The following is a 19,107-nucleotide window of genomic DNA, read 5'->3' as shown; positions in this document are numbered from 1 at the left end:
GTAATTAACATAATGACTAAGTTAATGATTTTTAGTACTTCTAACACCTTAGAAATTCAAGAATAAGGTTTTGTAGCTTTCTTTTGATTTTGGATGTTAAACAGATGTTTGATGATGGATATGAGCATGCATGAGAATTATTGAGATCCCCTTTTATAGCCCAAAGTCTTTGGATATGCATAGATACGCTCTTGACACATTTACAGCCTTGCTGTCAATTAGTTTGATGACTTAGCAGTTAGTCCACTTGTCGATCTGAAATGGGTAGGAGGATTAGATGGTACGTCTAATTCACTCCCGGCGGTTATGTTTGCTATTAGACAGGACCGTCTCAAAACGTGGGTTGATGAAACGGTTCATCTAATAAAATACCCTTTGTAAGTCACCCTTTAGAGGGGTTTTCTAATCTATTAGGCGACCCTTCTAATCCCAAATTTACAATATTTCATATTAGACCATGGACTTTAACTTTGCTATAACTACCAAAGGGTCCTTTAATTTCCAAAGTTGGTAATTTAAACACTAAAATTGGAGGATGTTATTATTGGTTAATCTAGGTCAATCAAAATTACACTTGTTCAATCTAGATCGATCTTAGTCATTTATATATGGTCAATCATAATCATAGTTAATCAACATATGCCAATCATGGTAAATAAAACCGCCAATCTTGATGTATATAGTCATTTACTATCGTATTTTGTCAATCTAGGCCAATCACAACTATACTTGATTATTATGTGTTATTTGCATGCACCTATAACCATTCACACCCATACATTGCTAATATAGATCAATCATGGTCACCCTATGCTAATCACAATCATACTTTTAGGTCATACATGGTCAACAATGGTGATTTATGGTCATACTTAATTGGTTAATCGAGTCAAATCACAACAATACTTGATTTAAGTCAAGAATATATACTCGATTACAACTATACCGGGTTTATATATCAATCATATATGTATATGTATGTCAATCTGGGTTAATGATGGTCAACACTAGTCACAACCACACTTGGTGATTATAAGTTGATCACAACTTAACTTGGTGAATGTAGGTCATGCATTTTCACGTTTAGGTCAAAGGCCAATATTAATCAAAACTCCTAACCATGCCATTTCACCCTTAGTTAGATAGGTTGTTGTATGAACACATTTTGTATATTTATTCTGATTTTTTATTTAAAGAAACTTGTTAGTGATATTTTGAATGGTTTTGGTATATGGCATTGAAAATATTTTTATTTAGTTATTTCTTTTGTTAAAAACCTATTACCGACAAAATAATAGCGGTGATTAACTGTCATGATCTTTAAGTGAAATAACCATAAGTAGTCCATCGGTGATTCAATCATTCGTGATCCTCAATGAGTGTTTATTTACCCATGAGCTTCTTTAATGAAATTCATCGATGGAGTAATGACTCTTGATATATTAACTAACAAAGTAGGGGCGTATTTTACGATCTATATAAGTTTTTTTTTTTTGCTAAACCAACTCACTTCTCTCCCCCTCTCTCTCTCACTCACACACAAATACAAACATGCGCGCGCGCACACACACATATATATATATAATTATTAAGTAGAAAGATCAAAAGAAAACTCATACTCAAAGAAAAAACTTAAAAAACTAATAAGAAAATATTTTTGATTTATAAAAAAATATTTTCAATTTTTTTTTCCTTTCATCCTTCTTATATTTTGTTATTTTTCACCAAAAAAGAAAATTGATGTAGTGCACATATGCAATAGTGTTATATTACATAAGTGCAATAGTGTGTATATATTTAATATGTTCAATAGTGTTTAATTGCATATACACAATAGAGTGAATTGTATATACGTGCAATATGGTTGTATTATATGTAAAAAATAAATAAAAAATTGATGTAATGCATATGTGCATTAATGTTGTATTACATGCATGCAATAGTGTGTATTTGATATGCGCAAGTGCATACGTGTATTAATGTTGTATTACATATATGCAATAATGTGTATTCGAGATGTGCAATTTAATAGTCTTATGCTGCATATATGCAATACTGTGTATAATATATGTGTAATAGTGTTTTGTTATATGCAATACAACACTCTTGCATATATGCAATACACATTATTGCATATGTGCACTACAACGACGATAGTTTTTTTTGAACACTATTAACATGTAAAAGAATGAAAGAAAGAAAAACTATAAAATATTTTTTGAAAAAAGTTTGAATTCTAGCTTGGTAAATGTTATATTTTTTTAGATTAGTTTGTAAGAGTTAAAAATATGTAATTACATGTGGAAATTGTATTTATGGATATATAATAATATCATTTGAGTTAAGTTAATTATTTAAGAGTTTTTAAGTTTTATGTTTAAAGAGGAGCTTTTTTTTATTTCACCCCAAATTATTAATTATGTTTTATTTTAAAAATATAACTAATCTATTAAAGTAACACAATTTTTTCAAAATGACATTTAACTTGGCACTCCATATGGACACTCATGGGTATTACCCCTTAACCGGCCATTCATAAATCGTTATTCATTTCTACTATCAAGTATCCACAAACCATAAAATAACTGAAAACACCTACCTATAAGTACCCTAAAACATTTTTTGTAATATATGTAATAAATTGATTATTAATGAGTATTTTACTTGCTTCAAAAGCCTCCAACAATCATATAACCACACGGCAAACCTTTGCCACAAATTGTAATTTGGCAAACTACCCATATAGTTAAGGGTGAGTTTGTCATGTGGTAAACTACCCATGAACCTTACCTACACTAATGCCCCAGTCCCTCTTATGATCCATTACTCGTTTTCCTATTATAACTCATGACTCATAAGGCTTTATATAATTTTGAAAAATAAATTTTTATATGATACAAGTTTCAAACCTAAGAGCTTATGTTACAAACCAAATGTGCTTATCAACTCCACTAAAACAGTAATTGCGCCTGATTTCTTGACTTAACATATATAAATGTGATTTCTCTTCAAATATAAAACAAAAATTATATTTGATTGTTAACATTTCCATAATTCACAATATCACATTGTCTTCTCATATCTCTTTAACACAATCATTTAAGATTTTTCGTCGTTTCTCCTTTTATTTTAAAGTATAATATATTTTTATTTATTTTTCTTTTACGACAAAACCTTAGTATTTGTAAATTTAGTTTTTAAATCTGAAACAACATTTTTTTATAAATATCATTTTTATATACACAATATTTAATATAACAATATCGGTAAGAATAATTTATTTTAAATAAATCAAACACCAAGATTTGATTTTTAACTTAAAATTATAGTGTATAATATATCAAAAACTTAATAAAAAGTCACAAATAGAAATTATTATATGAAATAATTGAATTTACGTATTACATAAAATATTTTTTTTATTTTTATTATAATTTCTACCCGTGTGGAGCACGGGCTTTAACCTAGTTAGTTACGATTATTGGAATTGCATTTACACCATATTGCTCGGGGTAAACTATAACTTATTTTTGGAATATGGTATATAAATGAAAATAGTTTCCAATATTTTGATACACGTCATATATTAGAGTAATTAAATAGATTAAGACATGACGTATTAAATGCGTGACAATATACGAAATCAAGACTTTGGTATCATAAGTCATGATTCCCATATTTCAACAAAAATCTTAAGTTTAATGCATGTACACCAACAAGTATATATACTTGTACTTTAGAAAAAAAATATATAATTAGTCGTCCCATCAATATTTTAACATTTGTTTTTCTTAATTAAATATAGTGATCAAATTAGACCCGATTAGATCAAAGATCATTTGACACAAAGGTATCTGATGATTTTTTTTTTCATTTAGATTTAAAAGTTAGTAGGTTCAAATAAAAATTAGGCAAATGTGGATTTAAGAGTACATTATGTTTAAAAAAGTTATATTGAGCATAACTATTAATATTATTATACATGTATATTATTAATATCGGAACAAGTTTCTCAATGTGTAGGGGTCCATGCACACTCAAGAAACCCCCCTATTTAATCCCCCATCTACATTTCATAAAATCTATATCCTTTCAAGCTTGCTCATGATCAACATCTTTACTCACTCGTAATCCTTCTACTTCTCATTATATTTACATGTTTTCTTCCTTTCCTTTCTTAAATCCTAACATATATCCTCATCAAGTGACCAAAGCAAGACTATTTCAATTATTATTATTTTTTTGCAGGAAAATACGCGAAAATGGGGTTGACATTCATCTCGATTATGAGCTTTTTGTCGGTGTTAACACTGGTTAATGGTTACTATGTAACTCCATGGAGCAACGCTCATGCCACCTTCTATGGTGGTGGTGATGCTTCTGGAACAATGGGTAATCACAACTCTTCATGCACCAAGTATAATAGTTTGAATTAGGGTTAGTAACAATATTTATGACTTTTAGGTGGAGCTTGTGGCTATGGGAATTTGTACAGTCAAGGATATGGTACAAACACTGCTGCACTGAGCACACCCTTGTTTAACAACGGCTTAAGCTGCGGTGCATGTTTCGAGCTTAGGTGTGTCAATGATCCACAATGGTGTCTTCCAGGTACCATTGTGGTTACTGCCACCAATTTTTGCCCTCCAGGCGGATGGTGTGACAATATCCATTTTGACCTATCGCAACCTGTTTTTCTTCACATTGCTCAGTATCGTGCCGGAGTCGTCCCTGTCGCTTACCGAAGGTATTCACTTCTATAAACCATCAATGGTAATTTACTTAGTCGTATTACATTCGACAACACCATATTTAAGGTCATTGGCTTTAATATTTCCATATATACTTTAAAGGTATTTTAACTAGTTAGTTAGCAGTATTGTATGGTCACTTATGGTCAAACGTGACGTCTCATATATGCCAGACCTGTTATCTATAATAGTTTTTTGGGAGAGAGAGATAATAAGTGTTCTTGTATAGAAACATGTCATGAGAAAGGAGAGAGCATGTTTTTAGTTGAGAGTTCTCTAACTTTAATGGGGTAAGTTATGTTTAATTTGCCTTTTTACATAGACACGTCATTGTTTCTAGTTGACGATGCATAGTCTCATAAGACCGTCGTTGTCACGAGTGGTGAATTCGTCTATTAACAATATTTATTACCACCATTCACGGCTATTGATTTGGATGGCTGTGAAGGGTGATATCGTCAGTTAGATATCTAGAAGGATTCTCTTTAAATACTTTAATTAGAAGGGCGGTCAATATCAGCGACAATTTTGTCTGTTTAACATACTTGTGTAGTCCGGTACCGGTATCAATTATCACAACTGTCTTGCCAAGGGTATTTTCGTCATCAATTCGTGATATTTTCATTACACCGTATTCTATAAGGGCAAATATGTCTTTATGAACATCCAATAAAGAATTTTCTTTTTGACAATGAAAGTACCAGGACTGTATCACTGTAATACGATTTGCTATTTTTCATATTGAAATTATGTGTACTTGGTATCTTAATTTAAACTATCATAGCCTAATTGTGTTTATTTTAACAAACAACGAATAAAACCAGGCTATCCGGGGTATTTTAAACTATACACTCATAATCGCAAACAACGTCGAATATCCCAAGGCCACCATCTCCAGTTTCGGGAAAACCCATCATTTAGAGACGCACTCACGTAAAACCCGGGTGAGATCGGATTTGCGCTTGAAACAATGATCTCAAAGCCAAATGTTTGTTTGTTTTTTCAAGTACCAGTCGAGCTAAAGTTATTTACACCGTACCTTAGTTATTAAAAAGTGGCATAGAGATAATCAAAATTATTTATGCCTTATTTTAATACCATTTATAGTTATTTTATACTTCTTCCGTTCAATTATAAGTGTCCACATTTTTTTTTATATTTGTCACATTACAAGTGTCAACTTTCAAAATTTATTAGTCAATTTCCAAAGTTACTCTTAAAAACACATAACTAACATTAATAAACAATACTGATAGACCCACTTTTCAATTACATTATTGTCATTTGGTAAGAAAAAAAGTAAATATTCAATCCACCTTAAAATTTTTGTTTTTTAAACATGAACACTTATAATGGGACGGAGGGAGTAATACCTTAGAGACTTTATTATTTTATATGCAGTCAAATGCTCAAATTTATCCTATTACCCATTTTCATTGCAAATAAGGTTACGATGAAGTAGTAAAGAAGAGACTTGGTATTTTAAATGAGTCAGGTTTGATTTGGTCATATTATTTAGATTTAGCTACACTAGGTGATGATAGGAGACTAGGCGAGTAGATGGCAGCGTTCACTAGTTAGATATTTAAACATAACAAGTTTTATCTTACCACACTATCGTGCATTAAGATAAGTATTCACGCGCGTTGGCCTTTGATGAAGGTTTCGTCCGGATCGAAGGCAACTACTTCATTTAAAGAATTTGTTGAGCGTTAAAAAAATACTTTTATTAATTTATGTGGTATTTGTCGGTGCCTTACGTCACAAAAGTAATCGTGTTGGCTTATAGCCACGTTGTGGCAATTATTTCGTATATTTACGTTTGCAATATCTCTGCTCATCGCCACGGTTGGTTCTTTCATCTTTCTTCCGTCGGTTACGCCATGAAAATCACATTCAGTTGAATATTTCTTTTTTATTTTCCTTTTTTATCTAATTGTCGGCCAGTACATTTTTCTTTCTTTCTTTCATAATATTATTATTATTATCATTATTATTATTATTATGAACACGACCGAACCCGAAATGAATAAACATAACCGAGTTTGAGTTAACCCGTTAACCCATTTAATTAGTATTTAAATTTTTTTAATTATAGTTTTGTATATGTTTTTTTTCCATTTTTCATTTGTCTGAATATTCTCTTGCAAATTCCAATTCAATTTTAAGTTTTTTTTAAATTTCTATAAAAATTAAATTCATATTACTTATTTGTTATATATGTCGGCTCTAAATTATATCCATTTTGTTTATAAGAGACTATTTTAGTTTTTTTTGTTTCTTTTTGATAAATGAGTTAAACATGTCATTTTCTGGTTGTCCTGAATTTGTATATGTGCGGGCTAGCATTGAAATATTTGACACGAATAGTAATGACATGTGAACCTCTCAAGCCACCAACACGCAGTCCATCAACTAGGCACGATTAACACCCCTTATTAAGCGTATAACGTTAAGTATCATGAAAGTATTAGAGAATGCATAATATATTAGCTGAGTATTAGATAATGCATAATATATTAGCTAGTTTATTATAGCCAAATTGTATAGATGCATTTTGGTTCTATTAAAGTTATGAACGTATCATTATTATATATTTATAGACTATAAATACACAGGTGGAAATATAACAATGTTTAAATAATTCATGTGTAGCATTATTGAGTGTAAGTTTAGTTAGATTTGGTTTTCACTCGAATATAACGGTTCTATAGTGCTGGGTTTCCTCCATAATTGTGTTTTTGAGTTAGTCATGCATGGAATATCAAAATCAATATAGACGGTTGACATCGTATTGAGGGTAGTTACAATCAAGAAAACCAACACATGTTTTTTGGTCATATCATGACACTACAAGTACTATATAGATAATAATATATACAGAAGGATTTGGATTTGTCAACCATGTGAACCTTTTGAGTGCCCAATCGAATTGACAGGGTGAGCAATAATACAATCTTGTCACACAGGAGTACATGAGTTATCAAGAGATTGAAAATGCAGCATCATATTGTATAAAGTTTCAAATTTGAACTTAATAAACAGCTTCAAATTAATTTCATAATTGTCCACTCTTTTCAAGTATATTTATTCTTTATCAATCACAACCCCTTTGCAAACTATACAACTAGCTTCTTTTATAAGATACATGCACAGAGGCACAACCCCTTTACTTTTTTTTTAATAATCTACTCAATCTTTAAATTCATGCTCTCTCCAGGGTACCCTGCAGGAGAAGTGGTGGGATTAGGTTCACAATAAACGGACATTCATACTTCAACCTGGTCCTTATCACAAATGTTGGTGATGCTGGAGATGTAAGATCTGTGTTCATAAAGGGGTCAAGAACAGCATGGCAACCGATGTCAAGAAACTGGGGGCAAAACTGGCAAAGCAATAGTTACCTCAATGGGCAAGCACTATCCTTTAAGGTCACCACAAGTGATGGTAGAAGTGTAGTGTCCTACAACGTGGCCCCTCGTGGTTGGTCATTTGGACAAACCTACACCGGCGGCCAGTTTCGTTAAGTGGTCATTACACATATAGTTCGATGGTATCCGGTATCATCTTTCGAGCAACTTATTTATTAACTTTTAAGTGTTATGAGTTTATATCCTTCTTTTTGTTTTATTTACTCGGAAGGAACCAATAGGCCCGAGAATGATGGAATAAAGAAATACAGTAAACGGTATCCTATATTAGTTATATATACGAGTATGATGGGTATAATGATGTACGCTGTTCACATAAATAGATTGATGCATGTGCATTGTAAGTGTTCTTTCCATTGTATGGAATAATTTTTAAATTTGAGCTCGTTGTAATCGTACACGTATATAAGAATGTATTCCGCTTTATTTATATCGTTCTAGTCTCTTAATTTAGTATGTAGAATACACTTTTTCGTGGGATTACCGGCAGCTATATGTATTTGTAAATTCTTCAATATACAGCATCTAAAAATCTGTCAAAAATCTCATACACAGTCTTATATGTGTAGGTGATCCTTTTGTTATCATATCATACTCAAAGATTTCCATTATTATATTAGTGATCTATCAGTTATCACCAACAGATTATTGACTTATTGTTGTTTCAGTTTCTCATATTTTACTTGGATTATTATGAGTTTCTCTAGTAATTACCAAATGGCTCAACGCAAAATGTTAATTTGTCGTTCGGTGATTGTCTTTCACATCTTAATCTGTATGCCTAAGAAACTTAACTTAATATTTTGAATGAATAAATTACAATATAGTTCTTTGGTGTTTTTAACAAGTCGAAAATTCACTTTTGGTTTTTTCCTTTTCTTTTCGAGAAATTATGCAAGTTGTTCCAACTCTTTGCTAAAGTGTTCCATCCGAAATTGTATTCAACTTGCACCGTCATGACGGAGAAAGCTCCACTACCCCCGTCCACCGATTAGGGAAGGGGTTGACGACAAACAAAGAGAATATGGTGGGGTTGATTGATTTTATTCTAAGGACTAATTTCATATATATTTTTCACACGTTACAAATGTCATGTCATTACAAAGTAACTAAAATATTAAATATGCCTTTATAAAACAATTAGAGTATCATATATACCCCTAGGGTGAGGTTATAATTAGAAGTGGAGTGTATCTAAGAAGTGTAAGAAGTAATCTGGTGCATTCGATATGTTGATCTGACGGAGGATATGAAAAGTGTGTTTATTGGACGGTATGTTTTATTTTAGTTGCGGTGTGTTTATTGTACGGTGTATTTTATTAGATCTAATGGTGAGAACACACTTCTTAGAAAAAATTTACTTCTTATTATAACTTTGCTCTATACCCCTATTCATTAATAATAATTTCATAAATGAACATTTTACCGTTATTTTTCAAAATATTCAATTTTCATATATGCCCATTTTTTAACGAATACACCATTCTACCCCTTTTTATTACATAATGTGTTTATACCGTATGTTATTATTTTAATTTGAATTAACGTTTCTCACATTTAACGACAACCAAATCGCTTTTCGTTACTTCTTCAAAATTACAAACCATTCGAAGGTTTATGGCATTTCGTTACTTCTTCAAAATTGTAAACCTTTAATCGCATCTAATCAAACTAGAGTAATATGGTCATTATTTAACTTTTTTTATGAATTAGGAATATATGATATATTAATAACTTTGTAATAGCATATATGATATTTTTAGTTTTGCATGGATATATATGATATTTTTAATATTTGTAAGGGTATATATGAAATTGCCCCTTATTTTAAAAACCAGTAGGCCGGTTTATTAAGAAAATAGTGGTTTCTAGGTATCTCACAATAGATCAAATGGATTTTAGGTATCTAGCCATCTGAGATAGCTGAATTGAGTTTATCTATTATAGTGGCGTTCCACGTAAGCGATGACGTGTGCATCTGGATCAGCCATCTCAGATGGCTGGATCCAAGTTTATTACCTTACACATCATTTCGCCATATGGCACCATAACATGAGACCAATCATTTAATATAGCTAGATTGAACTCCCTACTTTCATTAACTGTTCTTCAAGTTTGTTTTTCACATGGTGCTTTGCTAGAAAGGATAGTAACTTCATATTCAAGCATGTTTTTAGAACACAAAAGTCTAGGAATAATGGCTACGACACGATCACACATGACCTGGTCTATTCAACCATGAAATTTTTTACATTTGGAACCCTATAAAATATTTGAAATTTAAGAAAATTGGTGAAGATTAACAAGGAAAATTAGGGTTCTTAAATATTGTGGACATGAGTAGAGTCTACTTCCGGGTTGCGATTAATCCAGAAGGTGCAAAAAACAACATATTGACAACAAGTGCAAATCACCATTAAAAATTTATGAACTTGAGGTAGTTATTTGAGAAAGATTGAAGAGTTGTGAATTGAAAGGTTGGATAAAAATATACGGAAAAAGTATTGGTGTTCTTTTTTTTTCATAGAATCTAAATTATCAACTCATATGACTTATTTTGCACGAGAATACTAGTAAGAATAGTGTTCAAAGTATGTTATATTCAATCAACTAAAGTTGCATTCTTTTAAATCATATTTGCATCTTCAAAGAAGTACACTCATGAGTTTGGAGTGAATGAAAGTAGGGAGTTTCCAAGTATCTAAGATGGTCTCCACGTGACGGTAAACTTGGATCCAGCCATTTAAGATAGCCGATCCAGTCACCACAGATGTACACCTCGTTGCTTACATGGAAAACCACTAGGACTCATATTTCATGATCTACTCGGCCATCACATTTCATTTAACATATTAGTCGGCCAAGTTTTTTTTATAACCTTCACTATTCATGGTTCATGATATGCACGTGTTTCATCATCTACTCGGCATGGGTTTCTTGATTAATGATCTACTCGCCCCGACAATAATGTTAATTCAGTCGTCGGGCAAGCTACTTTGTTGGCGTCTAGTTTTTGATCTTGGGCGAGTGTATTGTTTAACGTAATAGTCGGCCCGTTAGCTTTAGTGACATGTGTTCGGTTTTCATTGGCTATACCAAAACCCGTCTTGACTTCTTTTCTACTCGATCTGCTCGTTTCGTAGACATTTCGGGTATTGTTTGAAAAGTAGGACAATATTGGAAAATCAATATTTGAAATGGATATTTTGGGAATTTTCTCCATAGGTAACCGTAAGCGCGCATACAAGTATTAAAAAGATGCTCTTAGAATATTTATAAAGTTGACAGTATTCAGCCAAAACAGTTTAATTTGTCAACATGGAGAAATGTTTTTTACGTGTCTAGAATGTTTTACTTTAATTCAAAAAAATAAGCAATCAAGATAGGTCTTGTGTTAGGGTGGTGAGGGCGGAAGTAGACACTAGGTCGGGGTGGTGAGGATAGTTCGATGACACCGTCGGCCTGCCGTCATCCCCGTCAACTTCTTTATGGATAGCTTTCAAGGTTAATAGAACCCACTTGTTTATCACTCTCTTCTATACATTCACACCTATTTTGTTTCTCTTTTAACTTTTTCCCTCATATGTTTATGTTGTAAGTTGTAATCAAAATGTATTATATACAACAAAACAATTAAAATTCTTTAGTGTACTTATAGGGTTGTGTGCCCATCTCTTAGGATAATTCATGGTAGTTCAGGATAAAAATGAGGTAATCATGCATGATTGGTCGGGTCTTATGGTATTTTTTTAACCCTTAGGATTGCACCCTCACCACTCTTAGAGATTAATAACGATAGATAAGAGAACTATTTTTGGTTGTAGGATAGAGATGGTGAACATATAAATTAACTATTCTCAAAAAATAAAAATATAAAAATGTGAGATACATTTGTATCTTTATATTTAAAATATATACATGACTAGTGTTACCCAAGGTAAGTGATGTAGTGTGGAAGTAGTAGAAAAAGATGCTAATTTTTTCAAAAGTTTGTTCACTCAATGTTGAGTTTTAAATGTATAAAAATGATTATTATCTTTACTAGACCACACACAATATATGCAAGTGCACCTATCGTGTATATAGTAAAGTATTGGTAAGAACCAAGTATAGATCAACAGACAAACTTATAGAGTTTTACTACTAAATCGTTGTATTTATTTAACCGGAAGTAAAGATCATTTTTGTTTTGTTTATGGTTTTTAGTAAATAAGTTCCAGTAGACATAAATTAAATGACAATATTTTTGGGGTTTTCATATTTTAATGTAGAAAGAAAATTAAATATAAAAGGGTATCATCTTGGTTAAAACTCATCTTAAATAGGTTTGATAGTTGATTAGTAAATATGTGATCTTAAGCTTACTATGGTAATTAAATGTGATAATAACATAGCTAGGCATGTTATTTCATGATAGTTAAAGAAAGAGATGACTCTTAACCCCTTTGACTAAAACATCATTTTATATAAGCAAGTGGTTTTAAATAAAGATAAGTTAACTCACGTTAAAGATGAGACAATCACATAAATTACTAAATGAATTGCCCTGGATACTTTAGTAAAATAATCTTTGTATGTTGCCTAAAATACCAATTAAGATTAGTTGAGTCTTAAAGGATTAACCTTGAATTACCAAGTCTTAACCCACACATAAATCAATGCACGCCGATTGTCGAGCTTTGTTGGCACGCACTTCGAGGCGGGTGTCGGGTCATCTTGGGGTGGCACGTACTTCAAGACAACGTCGATTGATGGCACGCACTTTGAGGGGGATTCGGGTTTTTGGCACGGATTTCGAGGCTTCGGGTTTTCGGCACTTTGAGAAGACAACGTCGATACGATATCGCGTATAGCGATGAGTCATCAGCATATTTAATATTATTTTATTCCTTAGCGATACGCGATGGGAGCTTGGGAGGCCATCGCGTATCGCGACTAGCCTTGTCGGGTAACCAATAGGCTTGCCACGTGGTTGGACACACAGTCCCACGTGGAGACACGTGGCGGGGCACGTGTCATCGTCTGTCAGACTACGTCATCGCGATACGCGATGACGTTGCGGCTTAAAGGTATCGCGTATCATAATACCTTCCTTTCTTGGGTTTTGTAATATACCCATAGTGATACGCGATTGGTTTTCTTCTAATCCATCGCGATACGCGATGGGTCAGTGAAAATTTTCGTGATGTTACATCCTCCCCACCTTGGAATGAATCTCGTCCACGAGATTCGCTTTTTAAAATAAGTGGGGGTACTTTTTCTTCATTTCGGATTCTAACTCCCAAGTGTACTTGGGGCCTCTTCGATAGTCCCATTTTACATTCACCAATTTTAGTCACGTCGTTTAAATTTACTTGTTTTAGAATCTTCAAATTATAAAGGTCGTTCTACGAATTTGAGGTTTTCAATTATTTAGACATCTTTTAAGGGCATTGACAAGGATTCGTCAGCTAGACATTTACGCAGATTAGAGACGTGGAATACATCGTGTATCCATTTCATTTCTTCGGATAGTCGCAGACGGTAAGTGTACCCATTCGCTCGAGTACTTCAAGTGGTCCAACAAAACGTGGACTTAACTTTCCTTTCTTATCGAAGCCAACAATGCCTTTCCAAGGTGAAACTTTCAATAAGACTCTATCGCCTACTTTGAATTCTAATGGTTTACGACGGATATCAGCGTAGCTCTTTTGTTAGTCTCGTGCCGTCTTAAGTCGTTCTCGGATTTGTAATATTTTATCTGTGGTTTCTTGGACTATCTTGGGTCCAGACATTTGATTGTCTCCAGTTTCAAACCAGCATACGGACGCTCTACATTTTTGGCCGTATAACGCTTCGAACGGTGTGGCTTGAATACTTGTGTGATAACTATTTTTATACAAATATTCCATTAGGGGAAGAGGGTCGTCCTAATTTCCACCTTGGTCAATCACACAAGCTCGGAGCATATCTTCAAGCGTTTGAATTGTTCTTTCACTTTTCCCATCGGTTTGATGATGACAAGCAACGCTAAGATTTAGCGGGTTCCTAACGCTTGTAGAAAACTTTTCTAGAAGTGAGACGTGAAACAGCTGTCTTGATCAGAATTGATAGACGGATGCACTCAATGCAATGCAATGATGTTGTTTACATAGATTCGTGCTAATCTATCCATGGAATAGGTGTAACATCATGAAATTATCGGGTTAAAAATGTTAAATTTCAAACTTAAAAGCCAAAAAGGAAAATCCGTCATCTGGCCTGATCGCGATACGCGACGGCCTTGGACCAAACGTCATCGTGTATCGCGATGATGTGGTCTGACAGACGGACACGAGTCCCACCACGTGTCCACATGTGGCACTGCGTCCTCCACGTAGCAAGCCTATGGGTGACTCAGTCCACCTACGTCGCGATACGCGACAGCGTGATCAAGGGACCATCACGTATCGCGATGGGTCCCCAAATTTTCCTATAAAAGGAGGCCTCCATCCCTCTCACTCCCTCACACCAAATTTCACACACTCTTTCTCTCTCTAAAACATATCTCTACTTCGAAAAACGTGCCAATGAAACCACCTCGTAATTTGTGCCCTAAACCGACATTACCTCGAAATCCGTACCACACACCGATGACGTTATCTTGAAGAGCATGCTATCCCGAGACGACTCGACGCCCCGCCTCGAAGTGCGTGTCGACGTGTTGTGAAGATTTTGGTGTGCTTAGATTCGCGTGCCAAGGAGGGTGTTGATCAAAGAAGCTAAAAAGGGTAAAGGTGTCAAATTTTTGCCCAAGTTCCTAGGGTTTAATAAGCAAAGCAAGGTAGGCATAATGCCCGAATAAAATAATAATAAAATATTAAAAGGCTTAAACCCTAAGTCGAGGGTATACTCGATACCTCGAACAAATGAATAAAGAAAATATAAGTAAAGAAATGTGATAAAAATGATATCTTTGTTATTGATAATATTATTATTTTAGTTTCTTAAATAATAAGTAAAAGATTAAAGTATACGTTTCTTCAAGAAGAAGAAACATAGTGTTAGAAAAGTAAATAAGTCAAATTAAAGATTTTTACCTTATAAAAGAATGAAAGAGTATTTAAGCTAAAGGTTTAAAAGAAAATATTACCGAGGTAAAGAGTATATAAAAGAGACTAAATGTCTTAAGCTGGATTAAAGATCCGGTACTAATAAAAGTTTATACTCTTACTATAGGTCCGAGATAGCTAAGGAAGAACCGATCAGTGTATTGAAGCTGATTTTTTCAAGAAAGGTGAATACTCCTAACTTTATAAACTTTTTTAATCGAGTCAAATACATGAAATACATGAGATTACGTATCTCTAAAATATTATAACAAAAGTAATCGCTAGCCCTCAGGCTGTCGTGTACGTTTGTTTGGATCCTTACATATGTGGTAAAAAGTCAGTGGGCACACCACGCCACACTTGGTTATGAGCCTCCACCACAATGGGCCGAACCTAAGTTACGTCTGAGTGAGGGTAATCATGTGTATACTGATGATATCTAAGTAATATCGAACGTTGCGGTGTTTGCTGAGTGGTTCGTGTAGAACTTAAGTTTATAATTGTGTTTTGTTTTAACTTGAATATTCCTAAGTCACGATGATCCGGACCTAAGTTATGTTTCGAGGGTAATCAAGTAAAGAAAAATATTTTATGCGTCAGCTTATTCACCAGCATGTGTTGCTGACGTATTTTCTAAACATTTTACATGTAAAGAAGATTAGCCGCTTGGAAAGGAAGAAGTGACATCTAGGCGATCTGATGGCTCAGATCATTTTGTTAATATTAAAATATGAATGGTGGTTTTTGTATAAAACAAGTAATCTTTGTAAACGCTAACCGGATATTTTAAAATCCCGTGTTTTGATATATTTAATCCACGCAATCATATTTTCCGCTTTAATCCACTAACTCTGATTTATTTACAAATGTGGTACCAACTGTTGGTCGCACACCCATGCCCGAGATGAGGGTGTGACAGGTTGGTATCAGAGCCAACGATCTTAGCGAATTAGGTATTAACTTTCAATCCAAGTGAATAAGAAATTTTTTATTTGTTAAATTTAAATAGGGATAACATAGGTTGGTAAACATTTTCTATCCCTCCTCAATCTAAACCACCCTTAGATGTCTTTCAAGAAAATACTCGACGACTTCAGGCGCGACGCAAGAAGAGCTGGATGTCCCGACCCGATGCCGAAGGACAACATGAGTGAAGACTACTACAAAGACTTCTTCAATACAGATGACCCAATCGAATAACCCACACCGATGTATTTTCCTGGAATTAAACAACTACAAATTAACATACCTGATGATCCACCAAGGCAAGAGTATGAAGCACCAAGACATTCAAGTTATCATCCATCAAGCATATCGATTATCACCCCTCCGAAATCCCGACATATCAACCATACGACATTCCAACATATCATTCGTCTGACATCCCTACGTATCACCCATCCAATCCTCATCCGTCTTATACATTCCTAGCCAATAGACCAATCAATGAGGAACCGAAGTCTGACTCTTCCGACTGGATGCAATGTCACTCTGACCAAAGGCGATGGAATACTGGAACCTCTGCCTACAACTCTGTTGATTCTCACCCCAACACCTACGATGGACCTTCTTGAAAGCCAAAGATGAGAGTCATCCAACCATACGAGGGTTATCGCTTGCACCGTTAGTGTCTGATACAACAAAATCTATGGAAGAAGATGAAGACCCAGAAGAAGAGGAAGATCCGGAAGAAGAGGAAGACCCCGAGGGAGATCCCGACGAAGAGATCTCTGAGGCAGTAACAACTCCAATGGAGGAACCAACAGATTGTGACTGCCCGCCAGGACAGGGATGTGTGCAACCATTCTTCCACAAAAGTCCAAGTTATGGTTTTGTAGATCCCTACATGAAATACCTTGAAGAAATAAAGAACAAATTCCCGCCAAACTTTCCACCATATCAAGGCGATATTCCTTCAATTCAAGAACAAGTAGACGAGATCCGTGAACAAGAGGCAACAGCTGAAGCATTCTTCAACTATTCGTCTGATGTTACCTCGTCACCATATCCAAAGACTCATTACGACATCATGATGATGGGATACTGTGATCCACCACCACAATACGGTTATCCGAATGTGATCCCGCAGTCCCAAGAAGAACATCTTGATCGAGCATTACACGAGACTGATGAGTTGAGGAAGAAAGTGGCCAAAGAAGAAATCAAAAAGAAGAAGATAGGAGACAAGCTTCTTCACAAATACAACAATATGACAAGGATGGTGAAAAAGTTTATGAAGGACTAAGAATAGGATTAAGTATTGTTGTAATCGTTGTATGTTTATAAAGAACGTTAAATCGTTCGAAATGAGGATATGGAAAATATATATATCAAGTAATTATATATATATATATATATATATCTTTATGATATTTAATAAAGTGAATAAATTAAAACATGTGTTATTAAGAAAAGAATGTAATTTAATTTTAGTATGTCGAATCAAAGTAATGCTGAAGCTTCTTGAAAGGAAGCATAAAACTGTATAGATAAAGAAAAAGAACAAGAACAAGAACAAATACCCAGAAAGTATATGAATCAAATACAAAAGATGATAAAAGAAGTCGTAAGAGCTGAATCCCATATTATAACTCAAACCAACTCCGTTGAACCATCTCGAAAATCCGTTAAATCACGCCCTAAACCGTCTCAAGGTTGACTATCAAAATGGTTTTAGAAGTTACAAGGTTTAAATCTTTCATAAACATGTTCATTTAACTATTTTAAACAAAATTAGTAAACTAAACTATTTAAAACAAAAGCTAGTAAACAAGAGTTCTGTCTTGGTTCGGTCTTGGTTCGATCTTGATTTGGGTCTAGTCTCGGGATAAAACCAAGACTAGTGACTTCATACCCAAGACCATGAAACTCTTTAAACAGTAATTAAAACTAAACTATTTTAACTATTTTAAACAAAACTAGTAAACAAACCTATTTAAAACAAAAGCTAGTAAACAAGAGTTCTGTCTTGGTTCGGTCTTGATTCGGGTCTAATCTCGGAATAAAACCGAGACTAGTGACTTCATACCCAAGACCATGAAACTCTTTAAACATGAATTAAAACTAAACTACTTACAATATAAACAAGACTAGTAAAGCATTAAAGGAAAATAGTATAATCAAGAACTACAATGAGTTCTCCATGAAGCCTTACCTTGTAGCACATCACCTCCCGAAGAAGATAAAAGCCGAAGGAAACAAGGGGTGCATATTATATATATGTTGTACCACAAGATATGAATTAGCAAGTAATAAACAAGAATTAAAGAAGGTTGTTGCTTGATTATTTATAACCTTGAAAGTTAGAGATAGTTTTCTTAGTTTGAGAGAGAAGGTAGATGAATGAGCAAGAAGAAATGAAGGGGATGGGTTTGTTTATATAGGGAAGTAGTCAAACTTGTTTTCCTTGTTTTATATCTAGACTTGCATGTGTTTAAAAAAAAGTTTAAACAAATTAAATAATATAAACAAGTAGTAAAATCCAAAAGTAAGAGATGATTATGAAACATAAAAAAAACCCATTATCTTATATTATTGAAAGATTCGGTTTATAACTCGGGTCGGGTTTTGGTACAAATACAAATACAAAAAGGATCGAAAATGAAAAATGTTACAGTCTTCCCTACTTTAGGAAATTTCGTCCCGAAATTAAGAAGAATCCGTAATAAATAAGTGCGGGTACTTTTCCTTCATCTCGTCTTCTCTTTCCCAAGTAAATTCAGCGCCATGCCGTGATTCCCTACGGACGTTAACTAAACGGATACGGCTACGTTTGGTTCGTTTCTCATTACGGTCCACGATTTCAATGGGTTTTTCGATCATTTGCAAGGTTTCATCGATACGTAATTCGTCGAG

At 33.8% G+C, this 19,107-nt stretch overlaps 1 protein-coding gene across 1 annotated transcript; it reads left to right on the top strand.

Annotated features, from left to right (window-relative positions):
* The first annotated feature begins 4,029 nt into the window (after window positions 1-4,029).
* Window positions 4,030-8,612, top strand: LOC143536806 (expansin-A1-like). Its single transcript, XM_077030719.1, has 4 exons — window positions 4,030-4,127; window positions 4,249-4,392; window positions 4,465-4,747; window positions 7,972-8,612. The coding sequence occupies exons 2-4, from the start codon at window positions 4,263-4,265 to the stop codon at window positions 8,276-8,278; spliced, it is 720 nt and encodes a 239-aa protein (XP_076886834.1). The 5' UTR covers window positions 4,030-4,127; window positions 4,249-4,262; the 3' UTR covers window positions 8,279-8,612.
* Window positions 8,613-19,107: the final 10,495 nt, after the last annotated feature.

The sequence above is a fragment of the Bidens hawaiensis genome, unplaced genomic scaffold (assembly GCF_021521415.1).
Source record: "Bidens hawaiensis isolate Kalapana, Puna unplaced genomic scaffold, B.hawaiensis_p1.1 tig00010928_1, whole genome shotgun sequence".
NCBI classification, from domain to species: domain Eukaryota; kingdom Viridiplantae; phylum Streptophyta; class Magnoliopsida; order Asterales; family Asteraceae; genus Bidens; species Bidens hawaiensis.
This window is presented reverse-complemented; position numbering and strand designations above follow the sequence as displayed.